Raw genomic sequence first — 21,782 nt, forward strand, 5'->3', positions numbered from 1 at the left:
TTTTACTTACAAAATGTATAATAAGGAAAAAACATCCTTAGAGACCCACGAGCGGTTATTCGGAACAACACGAAGTAAACCAAGAGGAAAATTGTTTCGAACTGAAGTCCGTTCGCCCCGATTTTCCTGCTCGGTTTACTTCGTGTCTCCCCGACTAACCGCCCGTGGATCCGACGATGACAAAAGTCGAGCCAGCATATGAGTCTTCGAATACATCCACCTCATACCGCATCTCACCACCACTTCAATAAATGAATATTATATGTACGTATCAAATTATTTTTACCTTCATTTTGTCTTCTTTTTTCAGTTCCTGATCTGGTGTCGCAGACATAACAGACAGCAGTGTACTTGCCAACTGCATGGCTTTCTTGCCGCCATCTTTGTTTTTTAGCAGCTTGGCAATCGCGCTCTCATTTCCCACAGTGTAATGGTACAGAGTCGTCACGTTTATTGTTTTACCTGAGAGAACCTTTAGGAGAAACGAAACACGTTTACACAATGTCTACAGACATTTTATTTCGCAAATACTTAAAACAGCCCCCAGATGTTTTTCTTGAAGAACATACAGTGCAGCGGAAACCGCGTACAGCAGTTTTCATTTCTGTGACTTTTTCACTGAAAACATGTCTGAAAAACTATCGTTAAAGAAGACCAAATTCTAGCTGTCCTCTCTGGTCGCTTAAACCTGAGAAAAACGAGTACGTGACCAGAGAAGACGGCAAAATTCATTATATTATAAAAACTACATTTCACGCACTTTCCAGCCGTTACATTTTTAACGCACTTGCCACTTGTAACAAAATTTTATGCGCTTGCCATGTTTACACGCGCTCACCACTCGGCGCCGTTCTAATTGGTTCTTTAAAATAGTTAGTGCGATATAGGGATTGGCTTTGCGAGAATTTTGAACTTACTGTCACGACAGCCATCTGTTAGCAATTGCTTTCAAATGAGTTTTTATATGTATTTATGCTTTATAGGACTTTGTTTATCTGGCGCGACTTGCGTTCCTTCAAGTGTGAGTAATACGTGTGAAGCAAATCTCTGTCAGAAGCGGTTCATGGTCTATAAATAAACGTGTCCGTATTTCGAGTCAAGCAGCGATATCCAGTTGGATCTTTGTACAACTGCGCGCAACCCTGGGGTACAATGAACTGACCGTCGTAAGTCTTGTAAAGAAGTGGCCGTTGTTGGGAGGCTGAAATAATAGGAAATGTATGGATGGGTGGGCATTCGGGTTGGAAAATTCTGCATGCAGTTGTATACAGTGACCGTAAGTAAATGTTCGACGTGGTATTACAGTGTAAACTGAAAGAGCAGAGGTATGGTTATGTGGAGATGTAGGTTACTATTATGCGATACTGGTCGATAACACCGGTTGACCGACGATACAGGGAAGTCACGCAAAGCTTGTTGGAAGTATTGCGTGACGCCACTAATAAGTGTTGCATAGGAGAAAAAAAAAACCCACCTTCACTTTGACCCTTCTGAACCCAAATCCTCCCCACTTGTCCTTGACGTAGATGTCCACTTGAACTATATTTTCCTTTTTGGAGTCTCCAAGAGGGAGGTTTTTGGTTCTTAAAATTCTTTGTGTGCTTTCCTGAAGAATTTCTTGCGCGCCCGTACTTGAAGTGTAGCCAAACTGATAGATCAGGTCGCTATCTTTGTCCACCCAACCAAAACACGTGAACGTAAAATTGGTGACCAAAACTGTCCCTTCGGTTTTATCGACAGTGCATTTGCCACCACTTGGGGACTCATTTGTGATGAAACTGTGCCTTTGAGAGCTTCTGATTTTTTCGGTTAAATTACCGTGAAGCTGTAGCTGATATTCCTCGCTTTCTTTCAAGACATTTCCATCGATTTCCAGAAGTGCAAGGTCTTCGTTTTTCGCTATCTCGACTGACCGGAATCTTCCTTCATCTACCTTTCGATAAAGTGACCATCTAAATTTTGTGTTGGTTTGCTTACAGACCTCACCCACACAGACGCCTTCGAAAACCATTCTCTCTTGGGGGTTTACTTTCTGTTTGCAATTCCTTTTGCATCTGTAAAGAAGAAAGTCATTGACAAGGTTTACAAGAATACAGTATTGAGACTCCAGTGATTTTACATAGCCAGCACTTGTGACACTTGTAAAGAGGAAAGTCATTGACAAGGTTTTCAACAATACATTATTGACACTCCAGTGATTTTACATAACGAGAAGAATGAAGAGAGGTTACTAAGCTTTGCGGGAACTTCAACATGGCGGACTTGAGAATGCCAGTACTTGTATACAGGTTAGTTCAATAGCATATAAATGAAAATATTTAAGATAATTTGATAATATTCCGGTAAAGGATTTTAGAAATCAATGCATTGGTAGTTTTCCATAGTTTCATAGCTCGGCAGTTTCAGAGTTTCTTAGCTCGGTTAGTCATATCGAGGGTTAACCTCGGTGTAAAAACCTGTGAAATTTTTCTTTGTTTTGGAACTATTGTTTTCTTGTTGTGTATTGTTTCGAGGTTCTTTATTGTCTTGTTCGTTCTTTGTTTTACGTCACTGGTGAGTTTCACAGGTTTTTACACCGAGGATGAGCCCATATTGAAGTTATGATTACAAAAAGTTGTTACTCAAAGGTTTACATAAATTACTTTTGAATTCTCTCAGACTTTCTGTAACTGTTTGTATCAGGCCATGTAAATATGGACCATGCAAACGACAATCGGCTGTTTTTATTTCCTTTACAAAACAAAGCCAACAAAGTACAATGAACAAACATCATCATACCTTAATGCAAAACGGCTACACAAACCAATTACAGTGCAGGCTATATGATCAAAGTTTTATAGAGCAGGTTTCAATTGAGTGTGTAAAACCAAAACAAATATTCCTCTGCATTACAAAAAACACAATCTAAAACCAAAATGCGCGCAGGGAAAGGCGGGGTTTTTTTTTTTTTTTTTGGGGGGGGGTAATCAATCAGAGAAAACAAAAAAAAAAAAAAAAAAAAAAATAATGTGACTTGTATTACGTCCAACTTACCTGATTTCCAGGTCAAAGCTGTATGAAGTTTTCAACACAAACTCGTATGAAACATTTTTCTTCCGCTTGTCCTTTTGTAAAATCAGTTGGATGACATAACTATTTTTGGGTTCCATTTCATCCAAGAACAACACTGCATTGGGACCTGTATAGTTTAACTTCCCAGGTCCTGTTCCATAGCACCCTCCGCTGTCTCCATCTCCTCCATCTCCATGCGGCAATACAACTGGGAGTAATGCAGCATTTCCAAAATTCTCACCCTTTCTTGCACATAGCCATGTATACTTTAAACCACTTTTATCAGCTTTTTGTACATCTGGGTCAAACGAGCTTGAGGCATCTAGCTTGAGATAGGTGTGGTATCCTTTAAGAATACTTCCTAGTGGAGGGTCTGTAGACATAACTACTTGAAGAGGCGTTTCTGAGATTCGTAGAAATCCATAATTGTAGTTTAAGCAATCTGTTGCATTTTTCATTACAACCATGAGTTCTATATAGTAAACACCATACTCAAGGGTGTGATTTAAAATTTCCTTCTGTATGGCTGTTGTACTTGTGAGGTCAACTTCTTGCATGGCAACCCGTGCAGATTTGAATATACTTTTCCTCCCTAAGATCGCCTTGTTTGAGTTACGTAATTTTGAAAACTTCCAGGTAACATAAGCTTTCTCTTGAGTCTGACTGCTGATAAATGCTTTTACAGTGTACGAAGATGAACGCTGAATTTTGAGAGCAGAGTCAGGGTTACGAAAAAGGCTTGGCAATGAAATGTTTGGTGTTTTGCAGGAGGGTGTGCCTGTTGAATGAAAAGGGTAGTACAAAATTGTTAACATCATTTTAAAATATCCACATCTACAACAAGCAGGGCCATTGGCAGGGGGTTGGGGGCCCCCCCGGCGGGGGAGGAATTTTTTTGGAGGAAACCCCCCCCACCACCCCCCCCCCCCCCCCCCCCCCCCCCCCCCCCCCCCCCCCCCCCCATAGACAAAAGTAGTTCGGAAGGTTGTAAAATTTACCCAAATTACAGCAAGGTTTGAATGTGATTAAGTAAAAAACATTCTTGAACTGGTTTAGGACCTCCCACTCCCCCGATCAAAGCTTGAACCTCACATTATATTTTGGTCTGAGTAAGGTTGTTAGAAGTTCAACATTTTTTTTAGAAGGATGAGGGAGGAAAGGAAAAAGCAAAAGTTCAAACCTTCCCAAAAGTTTGTCTCTGATTATGGCACAGAAATCAGGATATTATGTATCTTTATGTACAATCTCTGGTTACAACTTTATCACTCTTGTGAAAATGTCAAGAATCTTTGTTGAGACAGACGGTTTTCAAATAACTAGCTTATAATAAGATTGTAGGTAAGATGTGTCACCACTCGACAACACAATATAATCATTGTTATTTTATTTACTGGATGTAGAAGTCATCGTACATTTATTTTCTTTGAACTCTTTTAGCTAATTATATCACATGCCTGTGTAGAAGGCAATAGATTTGAATGGATTTACATTTTCCGAGTTATTGGCCTTGGCCATGTTTTACCAGGGAAATGTACCTTGGAATAACAACATAACAGTGAGGAACCTTCAGAGGGCTTCTCTTTCTACAAGTTGATCTATGGTTGCATTAGTGTCTATTCATCTTGCTTGGAAATGTTGTACTTCCTGGCCAAAACTATTTTTTTCTACTTATGCGGTTTTTGGACAAATTTGATTAATAATTTTTACTATTCTGAAAATAACAGTCGACTAACTGCAAGTGAGATATGTCTTAGTAAGTTGGTTTGAGAAACGGTTGGTGGATCATTTTGCTGGCTGATCAAGCAAAGTAAACAAAAGCATACCTCGAGGATCTTTCACAACAAAGTAGTTATGGTCAAATTTGGTGGAACCTTTAAGCAGTTTTTTCGCTCCAGCAATCATTTGCTTCACTTGAGAATCTTCCACTCCAACTTTGAACTCAACGATCAGGCTTCCAGGCCTAAATAAGAACAGTTAGAAGTAAGGATCTTGAGATGCTGACCTGCTTTGTAAGCAAAATCTGTTCAATGGGCCAAATTTTCATTTATCCATTTTCCCAAATTTCCCTTTGCTAAATACTATTACAAAAAGAGTACCACATGAAAGTACTTCTCAGTAGCTTTAATTTGTAAGAGTTAGAAGGTCCCACTCTGCACATTGCACAATTAAGGGCACCAGATGAAAGTTATTCTCAGTGGCTTTCGTCTAAATGGTTGCATACAAAGGTCTCATCCACAGACTTGCTAGTATAGACTAGGCATGTTGGCATTTTCCTTCCTTAATAAACTACCATTTTGGTGCTTGCTGTGATTTAAATGTAATTTCGTACAACACTTAATCGTGACTTAGCTAGCTCTTGACAATTCATGAGACCTTTTAAAAAACTATACCTTAGTTGCTCAAGTTTAACCACTTGCACTCCCGGAAGACTGCTGATCTGCCTTACCTAGCGAGAAATTACAAATGTTAATGGAATCACATTAATCGAGCAGATGGTTTCAGTCTGAACCGACTTGTACAGAAATAACGTTTATACCCAACTATCCTAGGTCAAAAACCAAGGGGGAACATCTCATTCATTACTGCGGGTATGATCGCATTTCAAGTAAAGAAACGATTGGATCCTCAATTCGTTTTAAATACAAGTGGGATTAGTAAAAATTGAAACAATTCCAGGGCTTCCATGACCTCCGATTTAACAGTGCGATACTTTATCAACTAAGCTAAAATGCAACTATTTATGATACTGAAAATTTGAATCTATGTCTGACTAAAAACCGTTAATTTTTTCATCAGCTAGTCAGGAAGGCGCAGAGATCAAAGTACCGCATGCCGAAAACTTGCACATGCGGCTGCTAGGCTCTCTGCTCTGATTGGCTGAGAAATGTTACCTCGTTCGCAAGCTTTTCTTCGATGTCTATAAACCCGTCGGATTTTTTGTCCAGCAGCATTTCCAACGTGCAGTTTTCATTTGGCCATCGGAAGTATAAGACAATGGACCTTTCTGTGGATAAACAAACAAAAATGAAATAGTTTGATTGGTTAAAGATGATTTGGCATTTAAACACCCAAAAATATAAGAACCTGTTCAGCCTGGCAAAGAAACATAGGTTCTTATACAAAAACATCATACCAGTTTTGGTGGTCAAAATACTGGATTTCAATTGTGTGCGAAACTTCTGACAAAAAGTTATTATTGTTGTAAACAGTTTCATATAATTTATGTAAATTTATTAATGTAGTCAAATTAGGCGATCACGTGGTTTATATATTGCACCATCTTGTAATATCGATTCGACGACGATAAACATGTCTTTTGTGTTCACTAAATGGCGCCCAACGTGGGGCAACTTTCAATTGCAATGCCTCCAAGACTAAAGACTAAACGAAGAAAACACCCGACAAACCAAGTACATCGAGTATGCAAGCGACTACATCGAATTGGAACGACTGCGAGTTACCGTGAAGGACACCGAGAAAGAAGAAACCAAAATATGCAAGGCGAAGACAAGGATACGCGGCCATGGAGGAAAACAAAGACAAGAATATTACTTGCGAAACGATAAAAAACGAAGAGAGAGAAATTCCCCATTTAGTAACGAGATGCGAGCAAGGAGCCAAGTCAGCAACAGTGGGATCACCTCAAACGACTGCACAGCCAGTAATCAAAATGCAGTCCGTACGAGATTACCGAAGTTTATCTCCGAATTTAAAGGAGATTAACCAAGTGGAATACCTTCTGGGATTCTTCAACGGCGGTACACGTAACGAAGGGATTCCAACACGACAAGTTCAACTACCTCAATTCTTCCTTGAAGGGGCCGCCGCCGAGCTACAGTCTTACCTTAACCGAAGCACTACGACGCAGCAATCAAATTATTCAAGAACGTTTCGGTCGTCCCCAACAAATTATCAGCGCACATATGATCAGCTTCTCAAGGTTTCGCCGTTTTTAATGATCGCCCAGCCAGCCTTCGATACGTCTACGATCAATTGTTTCATTCCCGCGGTGGCGTCTCTCGCGTAACCGGATCAATACGGAACCCTATTCCTTCATTATTCTAAGTTGCCACCTGAGAAGGGGAACTAAGGATTTGTGGAAAAGAATGCTAACGTGATAAAGGTTGAAGTGAAGGCGGGAGCAGCGAGATGACCAGGGAAAACAAGCGAAGGCGGGAAATCTCAACGCCCGGCCGTATTCATGCACACCCTCATTCACTCGTCTCTCAGCAAGGTGGGAGCTCAAAATCAAAGTGCCTATGAAGAGTCTGCAACGGTAAGAAATGGAGATGTCAATGCTAGCAAAAAAATGTGCCTCCCAGCCACAAGGAAGAGAGCAAGAAGGGGGGCGAAGGAGCAAGATAGCCTTCAAGGAAGGAGCCCATACACACACATCTAAGGTCGAGCCAGCACGAAAGGCACGCAGAGAGCAGAAGTAAGCAAAAATAAAGGAGAGGGCAGAGATAAAGTGAGAGGGAGAAGGGAAAGTGGCCCGGGAGGTTAAGGAGCCGCACGCCCCCAAGGAGCGTCAAGTCAGCCCAAAAAGAGGAGGCAAGAAGATAAGGAGAGCGCCAGTAGCTGCGAGCGAGGAGTGGGGGAGGGGATGAGAGGACGCGCTGGGAGGGAGAAGAAGTAGAGCAACAAAATCGATGGGCGAGAAGCCCCCAATATAGAGAAGCAGACGATCAGGGAACAGCCAGCACCAGCTCCGTCCGCGGTAAAAACAGAAACCAGTCATAGCCCCTGGCGTCCCGGAGAGTTGACCGGCGATCCCCACAGAGGATGTGAGGAGAGAAGCAAAAAGGGGGGTGGGGCCCGAGTCGCCCAACAGTCATTGAGAACAAGACGCCCTTCAAGAAGTTGTAGAACCTTAATTACAGAGAAATGAAAGACAAAGGATGCGTACAGCCACGTATACGTTAAGTTGAGTCTAACCCAAGTACAAGTAAGAAAGGAATAGCCAAGAAATCTCGGCCCAGCAAAGGAGCCCCACCTGTCTAGTCACGCATTACTCCTCGAAAAACACAGAGGGAGAGAGCAGCACCGCTCTCTGAAGAAAGCAAGAATCCAATCTTACTTCCATCTAAGCACCCACTACTAAAATCAAGAAAGTGGCACAGGGAACCTAACCACTACGGAAGAGGGAAAGAGGTGAGAAGTAAGAAATTCACCTGTAGAAGGGAGAGGCCATATAGACCCCCGACCCAGATTACCAATGGAACGAGTGTCCTGGACCCGCCGTGCCCAAGGAAGACAAGGACCGCTGTACAACACAAGGAAAGTCTTCAAAGGAAAAGGGCCCGACAAGTGTACATTTGCTTATTCACTTGTGCATCCACAAGAGCGATTCATTTGGAACTGACACCTCTTTGAGTGTCGAATCATTTCTCTTAGCCTTTCGGAGGTTCGTAAATCGCCAGGGATTACCAGTCACCCTCCTGTCGGACAACGCCAAGACCTTCAGATCCGCATCCAAAGATATAAGGAAGAATACAATCAGACGAGAGCGTCTTACTGACAATCGCATCACATGGAACTTTATCATTGAGCGAGCCCCTTGGTGGGGGGTTTTTGGGAACGCATGGTTAAAGTTGTGAAGCAACCCTTAAAGAAAACAGTGGGACGCACTACATTGAACTATGATGAGTTACAAACCATAATGGTGGAGATCCAGGCAATCGTAAATGCTCGACCGTTAACGTATGTCTATGATGATGAAGAGTCCATTTCAACTCCACTTACGCCCTCCCATCTAATTACTGGCAGACGAATTACCTATGAACCCAGTAACCAGCATTTCCAAGTTGTTAGTGTCAACCAAACCTTGACAAAGCGAGCTAAACATCACCAACGACTGCTACAACAGTTTACCAGGGTGGCAACACGAGTATTTTTGAGTCTACGAGAACGTGCTAATGAGAGATGCAAGAAACAAAACAAGGAGAGCCCAATCTCAGTAGGTGACATAGTAATCGTGAAGTCTGATCTAAAGAAAAGAACATTTTGGAAACTGGGAAAGATTCAAGAACTGCTACCAGGCAGAGATGGGCAGATTCGATCAGCCAAAGTCAAAGTTGCTGGCAAGGGAGAGCGAAGCCACAAGTATTAGTAGAGTGATACAGGACCTAATTCCTGTTAAGTTTCTGAGTGAACATGAGCTTAAAACATGCAATGGAATTGTTTCATTTCAAACATTTTTTGCGAACATTGGAGTGAAAACATGCAATGAAATTGTGTCATTTCGAACAGTGAACGAAAAAGTTGTACATTTATCGAACTGTGGACTTTTGAGATTTAGACTGTTGAGTGAAACGTTTTATCACTAAGTCGTGATGCAACCCCGGGGAGTGTTGTAAACAGTTTCATATAATTTATGTAAATTTATTAATGTAGTCAAATTAGGCGATCACGTGGTTTATATATTGCACCATCTTGTAATATCGATTCGACGACGAATAAACATGTCTTGTTGTGTTCACTAAAATTATGTACTGACATTTTTCTGTGATTTCCATATTTTTGGATTTTCACTAGAAATATTTATTATTTCCTTTTATTTCAATTTAAATGATGTATATAATTTACAAAGCCCATAATGTTTTGTTCTGTATGTTGCTATTTAGCAAACAAGGTAAGCATTTTTGTTGTCGAAAATACAAGTGCTAAACCATTATGTATTAGTAGTACAATATTTTTGCCAACAGTTACACTACGACAACCTCTGAAAAATAAGATTCTAGTTTAAAAGAACCTAATCAGCCTGAATTGTGAAAATCTACCCTAAAATATAAGAACCTGTTCAGCCTGACTAGCCTGACCTCGAAAATGCTAGGTTCTGATATGCGCTTTTTACTGTAGTGGTACTGGCATCGTAAATAAATGCGATAGTTATCTTGCTAGGAATATAACTCAACTTACTCATTGTGCATCCGTAAAGTTCAAATCTAAAGGCGACATTGTTGTGAGCTGCTTGCGGCTCAATGAAGACCTGCTTCACGTTTTCAGCTTCGAAGTTGTTTCTCACAATTGTGTCCGAGTCACTGTTCCCTTGAAACAGCTGAAGAGTCAACGCATAACATGTATCAGTTATTAAGGTAGCTTAAAATACCTGCTTGTATGGTGGTACATTCGGTGACCGCGATAAAAATGAAACAAGTAACGCTATTTGAAAACCCAGTTTTTTTAAATGTTACGCGCTTTGAACGATCATGTTTCAAGTGTACCTCAATTGCGCCTCAATGAGTTTCTGTACAAAACACGTTAACGCATCAACGTGTTTTTGAGCGGAGTTGGAGCGGATAAAACTCAATAAAGTATACGTTTTCTGTGAGTTTAGTTATTGGGAAATTCCAATCTGTCATTACTATTTTCGAAAAGTAAGAGTATAAGTAATTTTGTGAAATGAAGCAATCATATTATGCTAATCCTTTGCCTTTTTCCCGTTTACTTGGCCTCCTCGATTGCCATAGAAATTTTGTGGTTATAACAATTTGACTTTGACTTGACTTTATTTCTGCCTATATTAAATATATTGTCACACATATAATTTGATCAATTCAAAATCGGAGACAAAGTTTTGGGCACGCGTATCTAAGGGCATTTCTGCAAAATTTCAGTCCAATTTTCTTACATGTGCACTGTATATAAACGTTTCTGGTTATTCCTTCACTTTGCTTTTTAAAAAAAACTTACCTTAGGCCTGCCATCGCTGTCCGAGATGTATCCCATAACCTGCTCCTCCCCAATCTTTTGACGGGTGAACTTGACAAAGAACTGGGTGACCCACTCTTCAATCTCGGGATTCCCGAATCCTTGAATCGCCACCCCAGTTACAACTGTCTCATTGTCGAACTGTACTGCCACAAACTTGTCAGCGAATTTGTCGTCTATTTTAGCCCTGTAGCCACCAGAGCTATTCAGTTTTGCCTCAATGGGTAAGGTATCAAAACCGTGAAACGAAAGTGTCGTGAAATGGTCCATGGCAAACTTTCCAGCTGTTATTCCAAGGGGCAGATTACACGCAGCTACAACGCAATTGCATCAAAAATAAATAAATAAAGACAAATTTCCAGTGTAGAATTAGAAAACGTGATTTAAGCACTGAAGTAATCATGAATAAATCGTAATGAAATTATAAGGAATTACTGTGTATAAACAAGGTGCTGTTTCTCCTGAACGAGCATGAGGAACCCCCATTTGTTTTTCAAAATTTAAGCTTTTGCATGATAAACAACTAATAGGCAAAGTTTGAAAAAAATCTCAGTGCAATTTCTATTTCAGAAGATTGACCTTTATTGACTTGAGGTTTGACTGTAGATTTATGGCTTTCTGTAGAGCTTACCTTCGGACGTTGTTTCACCAGATGGTGCAGCTGTTCTCTCTGTACCGGCAGAGGTAAAGGTAAGGCTTGCGGAGGCAATTATGAGAAAGAGCGCCATCGTATCCAAGCTGCTGTATCTTCTTTTGTTTCTCTAATGAAATACAAATGTTGTTTTATTACCGACTAAGAGGCAATGAGCTCACATGATGCTAAGTTAACACAGTACCATAAGAAAGCTCAACACTACCACGACCAACAACAACATCTTGCGAGGAGTCACAGCAACAGTCAATCAGTCAGTCAGTCAGTCAGTCAGTCAGTCAGTCAGTCAGTCAGTCAGTCTGTCAGTCAGTCAGTCAGTCAGTCAGTCAGTCAGTCAGTCAGTCAGTCAGTCAGTCAGTCAGTCAGTCACTTTATTTAACCAGGGTAATCGAACTTTCGTGAAGTACCGTAGCTAACGACCTCCGACATTATGCCCCTCCCCTAGGAAAGAAACGATGAAAATTCACATTTGTTAGAAATCCCTGAAGTGTCGACCCTACGAAATTAGCGAACTCAAACGTAACTTGAATTTCTGTATTTGACTTCTGAAGGAGAATCTTCAATCTCACTCCAACGCCTCACAATATCATACTATAGCAAATGAGAGATTACCAGAGAAAATAATTTTTTTAAATTTCTCATCCTCAAAAAAAAAGAAAAAAACAAAAAAAAAAAAATTTTTTTTTTTTTTTTTATTAAAAAAAAAAAAAACCTAAATTTTTTAACCCTTTTTTTGGCCCATTTAACCAAAATAAATTAAAAAAAAAAAAAAAAAAAAACAACCATTCCTAAAAGGACCCCAAGAAAAAAAAAAAAAAAAAAAATGGGAATAAAAAAAAAAAAAGGGAGAAATTTGTTTCTCGGTCAAAAGAGCTCCCGTGTGTCAAATGCTCTTAACCAAATAAAATCGGCATTTGACGAACAAAAACGTTACATAAGGCGAGATTGCCTGGAAATCAGAGGAGTTCCCACTTCATCACGCGAAGATTCAAAGAAAATTGTTAAAAATAATGGCTCAATCGTTGACGTTTTGCTTAAAGATAAAAATACCTCCGAGCATATCCCTATAGAATAAAATGGACAATGCGATTTCTCTCATAGTTGTCAAACTCAAATCGAAAGCCACGAAGTAAGTTACTTTTGGAACTTTACGGTGGTTACAGAAAATTTATTAGAATAAGAATATATTTAAGAAATGGTATAAAGTTATTAGAAACGCCAGGGAGAAGCGGTGCAGTGGTGTCAATAAAGTGTGGATTTATTTATTTTTTCAGCTGCTTGTAAAGTGTTTTCTTGAAGACTGACTCTCGGGCCCTTTCTTTGCAGCTGCGCCACTTAATTTCACTTCACATGTAATACACAAGAGGTTTAGCCATAATGAGAAAGGCCAGGTCGAAAGTACACGAAGCCGGATAATCTGTGCGAAATATATATTTCCAGGTTAACGTTGTAGACAACAAATTTCGGTGTTGCAGTTGAAAAAATTGTTACAAAAAGTAGAACTCGGTTCACTTTGTGACATGTTGCTACAACTTGCAACACCGAAATGTGCGAGACAAGTTGAGCGCGCGGAGTAATACGGGCAACAACTCGTTCAACTGCAAGCAACAATGCTGCGAGACAAGTTGAACAAAAATGTTGAACGTATTACCGGGCCTTTAAACACGCAATACTTACAAGGCATATCGTTTTTATCTTACCGCAATCTGTCAGCTACAGGTATTAGAAGCTAGCTATCTTCTCGTTAATGTAAAACTGGAGTGTAACTAATTGAAATTTGGAAAGTTTATTCTTACTTACTAAAAGCGATAACTCTTTCTTTGTTCAATTTTCGAGTAGCTTCGCACTATTTAACACTGCGGTTCAAATTGAAAGAAAAATTGAAGTCTTGCTGCGAAAAGCATCTCCGTTTAATTACAGTAATACGGTCAACATTTCAACAAACGAAACAAATTTGACAAATTGACAAGCTTTCTATGCGGGAGAAATTCATTAAAGGTTCTGAATGCATAACTAGTAAAGCTGTTGAGTTTAAATTTGTCAGGCATATCTTGGTTTCAGAGTTGAACTTTTTAATATAAATGTATACATTAAAAAAATTGTTTTCTCGGGATTTTTCCTTTAGAAACTAAAGGAAATTGCGCTTTTCTTAAAAAATTAATTCGTGGCCATCTTGACTTGCTTTAATGCGTGTAGGACAACAGCTTGGTTCATATTGCGAAACAATAAGAGAAAGTTGCGCCTGCAAGTCGAAATGTGTTTATCTTCCGGTGTATCTACATAAAATTTAGTCAGGTGTTAAGCTGTGTAGGTCCAGTGAAGTTGGTTTGGGTTGTCTTCCCGTGTTTGCTCAACAACAGCTTGGTTGACAGTGCAAAATACAACGAGTCAATGATGTCGACACACTGAGCGAAACACTGTTCAAGTGAAACCGTACTTGTCTTACATTGCCAGCTGCAGGTGTTACGGAGTTTATTGTTATAGAGAAGGACAAAAATTGATGTAGATAAAAGGCTTGTTGTAACAGCGATTAAACGACCAGTTGTAAAATATATAATGGAAGTTTCTAGAACCTTTGGGATTCGTTAATTATCGTAACACTTAAAAATTACGATGCGAAAGAAAAACTATAAAAAAGTGCGAGGATCATTTCTTTGTAAACTGGTGTAGTAAAGGGTAAGGAAAAATGATGAGTTTTTTTCCTATCCTTTTGTATTTATTTAGTTTTGCAAACGGAGCAATGCAAAATAGAAGAAGGAAATTAGACGATCGTTCAAGGAAATTGTGCCTCCTTTTTCCTGTATATAAATTCCCAAAATATGAACGTTTGTTCAAAGAGGTAGGCACTTAAAATAAAGAAAATCTTCAACCAGAGCACACTGTCTTGATGTATCTCCACTAAATTGCTCGAAACAGAACTAACACGAAAAGATATGAAAGGTAATTAATTACGGGAATGAAATATTCTAAGCTTGGATTGAAAGGTTTTAAATTTAACAAAACAAAAGGTGTGCAAACAACAAGGACCTGTTTTTATTTTGAGTAAACTCGTCTAGTGAAATATTAAAAAGCACAATTATTATTCTTGTTTAAGCAAGGCTGCAATTTTTATTATTTCTTTCCAGAGAATATTGAATTTTTCTTGAAGGAAAACCAGTTTCTGTTTTTTTTTTCCGCTATTTCAAAACCATTTCTTTATCATTGTCAATGTCAGATTAAGTCGAATTAAAACCGCGAGAATGTATTTATTTTGGTTTACTAATAGAAAGTTGTTTCGTTTCCACTTTAACCGACGACAAACTCAGAATCACATGTTCTTACACTGATGATGTCTGCTTAGCTTTCTTATCGCACTCAGTATAAGACTAACTTCAACATCCTATGTTTAATTTAACATAGCGACAACTTGTCAAAACTTGAATAAATGAGCTGGTATTAAAAAGGTCGGATGGTCTTAAAGTGGCACATAGCTCGGTATAATAAATAATAATCTGTGGGTATTTTGTTTAATAAGAAGGATCTACACACTTACCTTCATTGAAGCCCGTTGGTATGCTGTGAAATATGGAAGATCTTTCCAGCTACATCACTGCCCATTTATCTGTGAATCAACAGAGGAAATTTATCCTTGTTACGAGACCTCCCTGTGCGTGGACATGATGGCCGAGTGTCATAAAATGCAAGCAGACGTCAACTTACATCCAGTCATTACATTTATGTCAATTTGGTAGAAGCCAACTGAAAAGTGTTTTTACGAGGGTCCATGTTTTGAATCGTGTTTTCAGGGTTACATCAAAATATTGATATACGCGTTTGACTCTCAGGTATTAAAGTTCTTAGTTTTTACAGAACAATTGAATGACAGACATACTCTTATCGCGCCTAAGGTCTCGTGGTAACCCAGCGCTAGGTATAAGCAGTTTAGTTAAACCGAATTTTAATTGTTTTCTTATTATTATCAGCTGCGAAGACAGAAGTAATTGATAGCTTGCATTTTATTACGCAATGTGTAATAAAAAAAGTTTAATCTGACGAGCAGCCAAGTCACGTTCTTTCGAGGACTCTGACACATACAAACTTTTTTTTAAAATTGTCACAAAACCTAAGATAGATAACCTTGGCTTCATGCAATTTTAAAAGAAGAATGATTTAATAAAAAATAATGTATAAGGCGAAAGCCGTGGCAGTTGAGAAAAAGCAAACTTCGACAAGCCAGAAGACGATTGCCCCCGCCCCCACCCTCCCCCTTAAAAAATAAAATGATTATAACAAAAATATCTACCAGACATACTTTAAAATATAAATAACTGAATTAAAACCAAGTTGCGGGGAAGAGATTTCGGGGGTTTACCTCGTTATAAAAACCTTGTGGCTTTTTTCTTTGTTTTGTAGCTATTGTTTTCCTGCTCTATATTGTTCGAAGTTCTTTGTTGTCTTGTTCGTTCTTTATTTTACGTCACTGGTGAGTTTTACAGGTTTTTACAGCGAGGATAGGCCGATTTCATTTTGTCGAACAGAATAAAGTTTTGATTAAAGAAGAAATCGAAAACCGTTTTTATTTAAAAGAAATATCGACGCTAGAACATGACGTTTCGGCGTACTTCTGTCGCTATTATCAAATGCAAATTATAAAGTTGTAAGTTTAGAAAATATAGCAGTTTGAGAGTCAAAATTTAGAACGTGCTCCGTAGTGTTCAGAAATCCTCACTCTTTGTTGTCATGTTGATGATATCTCATTAAATTTATAATTTCTTTCAATTAAAAATTGTAGCCTGCAATTAAACACTGTGACAAAGAATTGCGAATAAACACCCAATCTAACCCCCTTCAAAGAATATCGGAAATTACGAAAGTAATAAACTTATATTTTTGTTGTATTGAAGTGCACCTATTTTCTGAAATTTCTAGGTTTTATGTAAACAAACAAGTCCTTTTGCCAATTAATGGGTACGCCTTATATTTTGTTTTATGGCAACAAATAACAGGAACAAACATTTTTAATCCAAGACTGATAAATTTTACAAACATAGCAGAGGGATACGGTAAACAGATGTGCTCTAACACCATCAGTGCATGAATGTTTTCTTGGGTTACTCCTGGACAGTGATAAGAATACACTGATTGAAGTAAAAGTTCTGGATGTCATGAGCGACGCGCTGTTTGAACTTCCAATCAGTAAAATTTTAGGCTAACAGTTTTAACCAAAACAAATCTAAATGGAAAGGTACTTTTCCATGTAAACAAAAGCTTTAACGGTTATTCGGCAAATATCGATAAATCTAGAAAAGATTCTGCAATTTTTCTTATTCCGTTCCCATATGTTCGGAGTGTTTCACAAAAGTATACTGCCATAATACGAGTCTATTGGGCTTCTTTATTTGTGAAACCGTTCTCGCTCTCGTATTCTCATGTCCAGTCAGACTTTTCTATAGAAATGTATGGAAGAGAACATAAACGCTATGGACTATCTGTATATTTTTTCAAAAATCTTGGAGCACAAGCGTTAACCCGCGGAAATTTATATTTTTCATAGATTTGAAAAATATAAAGCCATCGCCAGCTGACCAGTACAAACACACTATATTTCCAGCTACACGAAAAGTCTCTGTACTTTCCACACAATCTTGCACATTTCACACGCATTTTAGATTGTTCTGAATTAAAATCGAAAGTGGAGGCTGTTATTCATCTAATCAATAAGGTAAGCCAGCAATATCAAAGTATTAAATTTCTTTAATGTTAGTTCAAAGGAAAGAAAAAAAAAACTGTCCACAAGTAGAAGATTTTCTTTCTTTCCATCAAAGAAAAATAAGATGTTAAAAACATGCAGAAATAAATCGCATTGAATAAGATTCCAATTTATTCTTTGCTTTTGTTTTTTTCCTAAAATAATGGCTTCGCAAAGTTGCAAATCGAAGTTCGAATCAAAATGCTATACACTTGCAAATTAATATTGGTCCTTTATGTATTCTTAATTCTTAATGTGCATTTTCTTCCCTTGAATACAACAGTGTTTTCAAATAGAAGTGTGGCATTTTCCTGTTTGCTAATATTGTTTTGATAGATATATAGTGCAACCTACAAATTTGTTTTGAAAGAAACTAAATTTCGCATTATTATTGTTTGAAATTTTACCAAAATGCTGAAATAGTATCTCGTAGTTTTAACTTTTCTCTTCAGGTTTAATAGCAATCACAAACAGTGAAAACGTCTAAATGACAGATGTATTGCCAGATTGTTGGTCAATTCTCGAAATTAAGGGTTGAATGAAAAGTTTTGTTTCAAATTTCGCTTCCGCCAGGTTAGTATTGTGTATTTTGGCGCTTAATGCATTGTTAAAAAAAACTGCAATTACCGCGAAATACAGTACCGCCAAAATTTCTTTGTGAACAGTAGTGAATTTTCAAGCTAGGTCGGCTTTTCTTTGAGTTTTCCCTAGTTTTAATTTCAGTTCGAGTATTCATATGGTAGTTAATTAAAATGTTTAATTTTTATCTTCAATTTCATTACCACCTTGTGCACTGAGAAAATTTATACATTTAGCCTAGCATGAAAGGTTCTGAGAATTTCCATAGTATAGTTTGAGCTTCTGTTAATTCGAGCTACAAGTACGAGTTGGTGGCAAGTTTGCGATTTTTTACTGGATTAACTTGGTACATAACATTTTTCTGCTTGTATTCAGTATACTTCAGATCTAAGATATCCACCCTAATTTACAACTTCTTAAAACAAAACACAAAAAAGCAAAAAAGTATTATTAAGTAAGTCGATGTAAGATTGAGACTCCCGTAGCTGGTGACAAATGAAGTGGCCAGTTGTAGGCCTATTTCACATGGTTTGTCTTTTCGAGAATTAATCTTTTTGAAATAAGAAACGTGTGGGTACTCACCGGTCTAGAGGCAATGATCCCGGGCTATCGGCACGATATCGGCGCGTACCGTTCAAAGTGAGCTTGGTTGTTTTGTAAAATGGGTCAATTTTAATAGATCGCCCACAGTTTTCCGACTTTGAGTGACCGATAACTATTTGTTAATTATGCCTGGCAATATTTGTCTCAGGAGACCGCCGCTGTTTACAGCGACTCATGAACTTCTATAATAAGTGGAGGCTATTAAGTACTGTGAAATCGATGCGACGAAGTGCAAACATACGGTTATTTAGATGACTGCTTGGTATGACTCCACTGCACGATCGCAAAACATGTCGGCATGACCCCACAGTATTATTCCGTTATTATGTAGAATTCTTTCCCTGAGATCCTCGAAACTTTGCATAGCAGGTAAACCGGCCATAGCCATTCTCCGTTTTATTTAGATGAACGAAACTGCGCCTGTGTATGATTTGCCTTGCGCAGTTTATGGGTGAACATCAATTATACAACCTCGATATAAGTTCACATGTTTATGCGACATTTCACCACATGAATACCTGATTTTTAATCCATGGCGGACCCACTCAGGCCGGTTTTTTTAATTTGTCCTTAATTTGAATGTCAAATGTCAATTTTACCAGTATATGCTTATGTGATTGCAGTTGCAGACGTTCAGAAGTTCTGCACAGTGAGTAGTCTGGTCTAAGTGTCTAGAATCTTCGTTTTTCTTTACTTTTACACAATATTTGCCCAAACAACATTTCCGAAACCTTGAAGATAAAAGGGTATCATTAAGCATGTTTAGTCTGCAGATAAGTGCATTGCATTCAAAGATTGCTAAAAAATGTGCGTGGATTGTAATATCGTCTTCTATGACAATGTTTCAAGAGTAAATTTTGCAGTATTTACCCTTTTTGCTGTATGGTGCTTTAAACATTAATACACAGCAAACTGTGTTAGTTTCACTTCCTGTAATTGAGAATACGCTAGTACAATTGTTTTTCCTTTTAAATTAAAAATAATCGCTGTTATTGTTTTATACCTCGGTTTTTTAAGCTCTTTCGTTTTAACTTCTTTGATATCTCAACATCGAATTGCCAGCGCAATTTTTCTAAAACGTCCACTTCTACATTTTGCAATATAGATACGACATTACAGATATTAAAAGCGGTTTACTGCCATTCGGCAGTATAATTTCTTTCCATTTTGTTTTAAATTAAATAATCTTACCTGCTTGGCGACCCTGAAGTATTTTGGCCAAAAACATACGTAAAAGCTTGAGCTTTTGTTTTCTTTTTCTAAAGGCTAAGCTGATCGGGTCAAAAACATACAGAAACGATAGATTTTCTTTTTTTTAATTTGGAAGGATTTTGTAGTCTTTTGGTTAACTATGCAATATACTTTATCGATTTTAATGGATTTTTCATTGACGCATTAGCCGATTTTTGTGACGTGAAAGATTAATGAATCAATAATCAACTCTTTCTAGCGATCGCTGCGATTTGCCAAACAATTCCACAATACTTTGAATTAAATTTCTCATAAAAAACCTCGAAAAAAACTCGAATCCAACTTGCCCTTTTTGTCGGTCGCGAACTCATGATTTATGGCTGAAACTATTTTAATAGTTATTTGAACTAAAATTAATACATCCGTTCCAGCTAGAAAATGCGTTGAATTCAAGGTGATAAAATAACCACAAAGCGCCTTGCGCAGAGCTGGTTATAATCACGTCTAAAAAGGTCTGGGAATGAAATAATTATTGTATTAAATGCCTCACTATGGTGTTGGGTTATTGATTTTTTAATTTAAAAATATTTACATGCTCAGAACTAATCACAAGTTAACTGAAGTAGTTGGAGACATGCCTCCCAGGATGTAGAAAAAGGAAGTGATCTTTGAAGAGAATTTCACGGACTGAGGTGGTTTTTTCCTTATACCGCGACGAAAGTTTGAGCCTAGCTTCTTCTCCGAGATTTACTGTATTTTCAAGTTGGAAATTGTATGGTTCTGTTATTATAATTGTACTGTACTGATTTAAAGCAGGATGTTGGAATTGACAAGGCTTTTAAAATTATAAGCAACAAGCCTTTCTGAACAGGGTGAGACTAAATTTATGGTAAAAACATGTTTCGTTTTCCGCCCAAAAATTGACTCGGTTCTCGGATCTTCACAATTGTTTGCTGGAAGGAAATATTGAAACAATAGTTAAATAAAGGTAGCAAAAACACTAAGTAAAGGCTGGTTGCCATATATTCGTTGAAAATCCCAGGAAATTCATAAAGAGTTCTTTGAACCCCAGCTGAATTACTCTGAAATTTGACAGTTTGACAGAAATGTCTCAAACAAAGAGGCGTATTCAAAGGATAATAAAAACAATAGCCTTGATTGGGCTTCCAAAAAATCAGTGCGCACGAGTATTTGTCTTGGGACATTATCCATTTCTTGAATCTCAGAGTTTTCCTCGAGCTTCATTTTCCAAAACTGTTCTCTTTCGAGAACAGAAACATGCAATATCCGCAAGCAAATTTTGAAGCCAAATTGATCATATTGTTTATTTTCACGACCAAACTCAAGAAGTTTGTGATAGCAAGCGATCATCGATTTAGACGAAATGTAAACCGTCTTAACTTCAAACGTGATATTTAAGCTAAATTTCTCGAGACGCTGGGGAATCTGCCACCCGTTAGCGTACTCATTCATCTCTGATTTTCCTGCTGGTTTTAAATTTCGCTAATCTAAAACTCTGATATGACCGGAATAATAATAGACCGGAAGACATAACATAGCTTGATGCTTGTAGTTTGTTGACCAGGACCATATCAAACTGGGTTATTTTTTCACTAACAAATAAAAACATGAAATGTTAAAACTTTTAACTGGTTAAAAATCAAATTAGATTTTTTTTCTGCTGAATGTGACACAAGAAATTTTACTCCTTATTTCTCGGATTCAAAAACGACACTACAGGATATCGAAAAAATGTAACTCCGAGGATAACGATCGCATCTATATTATCTTATTTTTACTTAAAAAATTGACCGGTAGATATGTTTTTCCTCAAGCATTTATTGAAGACAAAATAGATTCTTTGAAATTGAAAACTATTTTCGTCCCAAACCGGCGATAATCGATCATTTTTTAAAAACCAATTGTCAGCTAAATGACGAATGTTGGTGGCGAAATGAAACTTATTGTAAATATTTTCTTTACGGAAATACTTACAGAATATAATAAATGTTGTCATTTAGTTATGAATTCAAAACACAGATGCTGTAAGAAATTTTCTTGTTCCAAGTTTGTGTTATTACGTTTATGTCAGATAGTGCCCGTTTTATTGCATTTGTGAAGAGCATTTCTTTTGCGAATGGGTGTTACCTTTTCTTACAAAACAATTCTTTCTTCTTTCTTGCTTTTTGTGTGTTCCCGACAAACATTAATCAAAAGTACTAAACCTTGCCATGCTTTTAAAGCTAGTGAAATATTGAAAGATTTAAT

General features: G+C 37.8%; 1 protein-coding gene across 3 annotated transcripts in view; it reads right to left on the reverse strand.

Annotated features, from left to right (window-relative positions):
- LOC144634480 (polycystin-1-like protein 2) overlaps positions 1-21,782 on the reverse strand; it is a 43,404-nt gene that overhangs the window by 10,411 nt on the left and 11,211 nt on the right. For all 3 annotated transcript variants that reach the window (XM_078493436.1, XM_078493435.1, XM_078493437.1), the window contains exons 2-11: positions 14,946-15,014; positions 11,393-11,522; positions 10,744-11,075; positions 9,970-10,108; positions 5,943-6,055; positions 5,442-5,497; positions 4,875-5,011; positions 3,034-3,829; positions 1,475-2,054; positions 287-472 (exon numbers count right to left, since the gene is read on the reverse strand). In XM_078493436.1, the coding sequence (XP_078349562.1) occupies positions 287-472; positions 1,475-2,054; positions 3,034-3,829; positions 4,875-5,011; positions 5,442-5,497; positions 5,943-6,055; positions 9,970-10,108; positions 10,744-11,075; positions 11,393-11,522; positions 14,946-14,951 (2,475 nt within the window). In that variant the 5' untranslated portion in view covers positions 14,952-15,014. The remainder of the gene's footprint in view (positions 1-286; positions 473-1,474; positions 2,055-3,033; positions 3,830-4,874; positions 5,012-5,441; positions 5,498-5,942; positions 6,056-9,969; positions 10,109-10,743; positions 11,076-11,392; positions 11,523-14,945; positions 15,015-21,782) is intronic.

The sequence above is a fragment of the Oculina patagonica genome, chromosome 13 (assembly GCF_052425735.1).
Source record: "Oculina patagonica isolate OP01 chromosome 13, crgOcupat, whole genome shotgun sequence".
NCBI lineage: Eukaryota > Metazoa > Cnidaria > Anthozoa > Scleractinia > Oculinidae > Oculina > Oculina patagonica.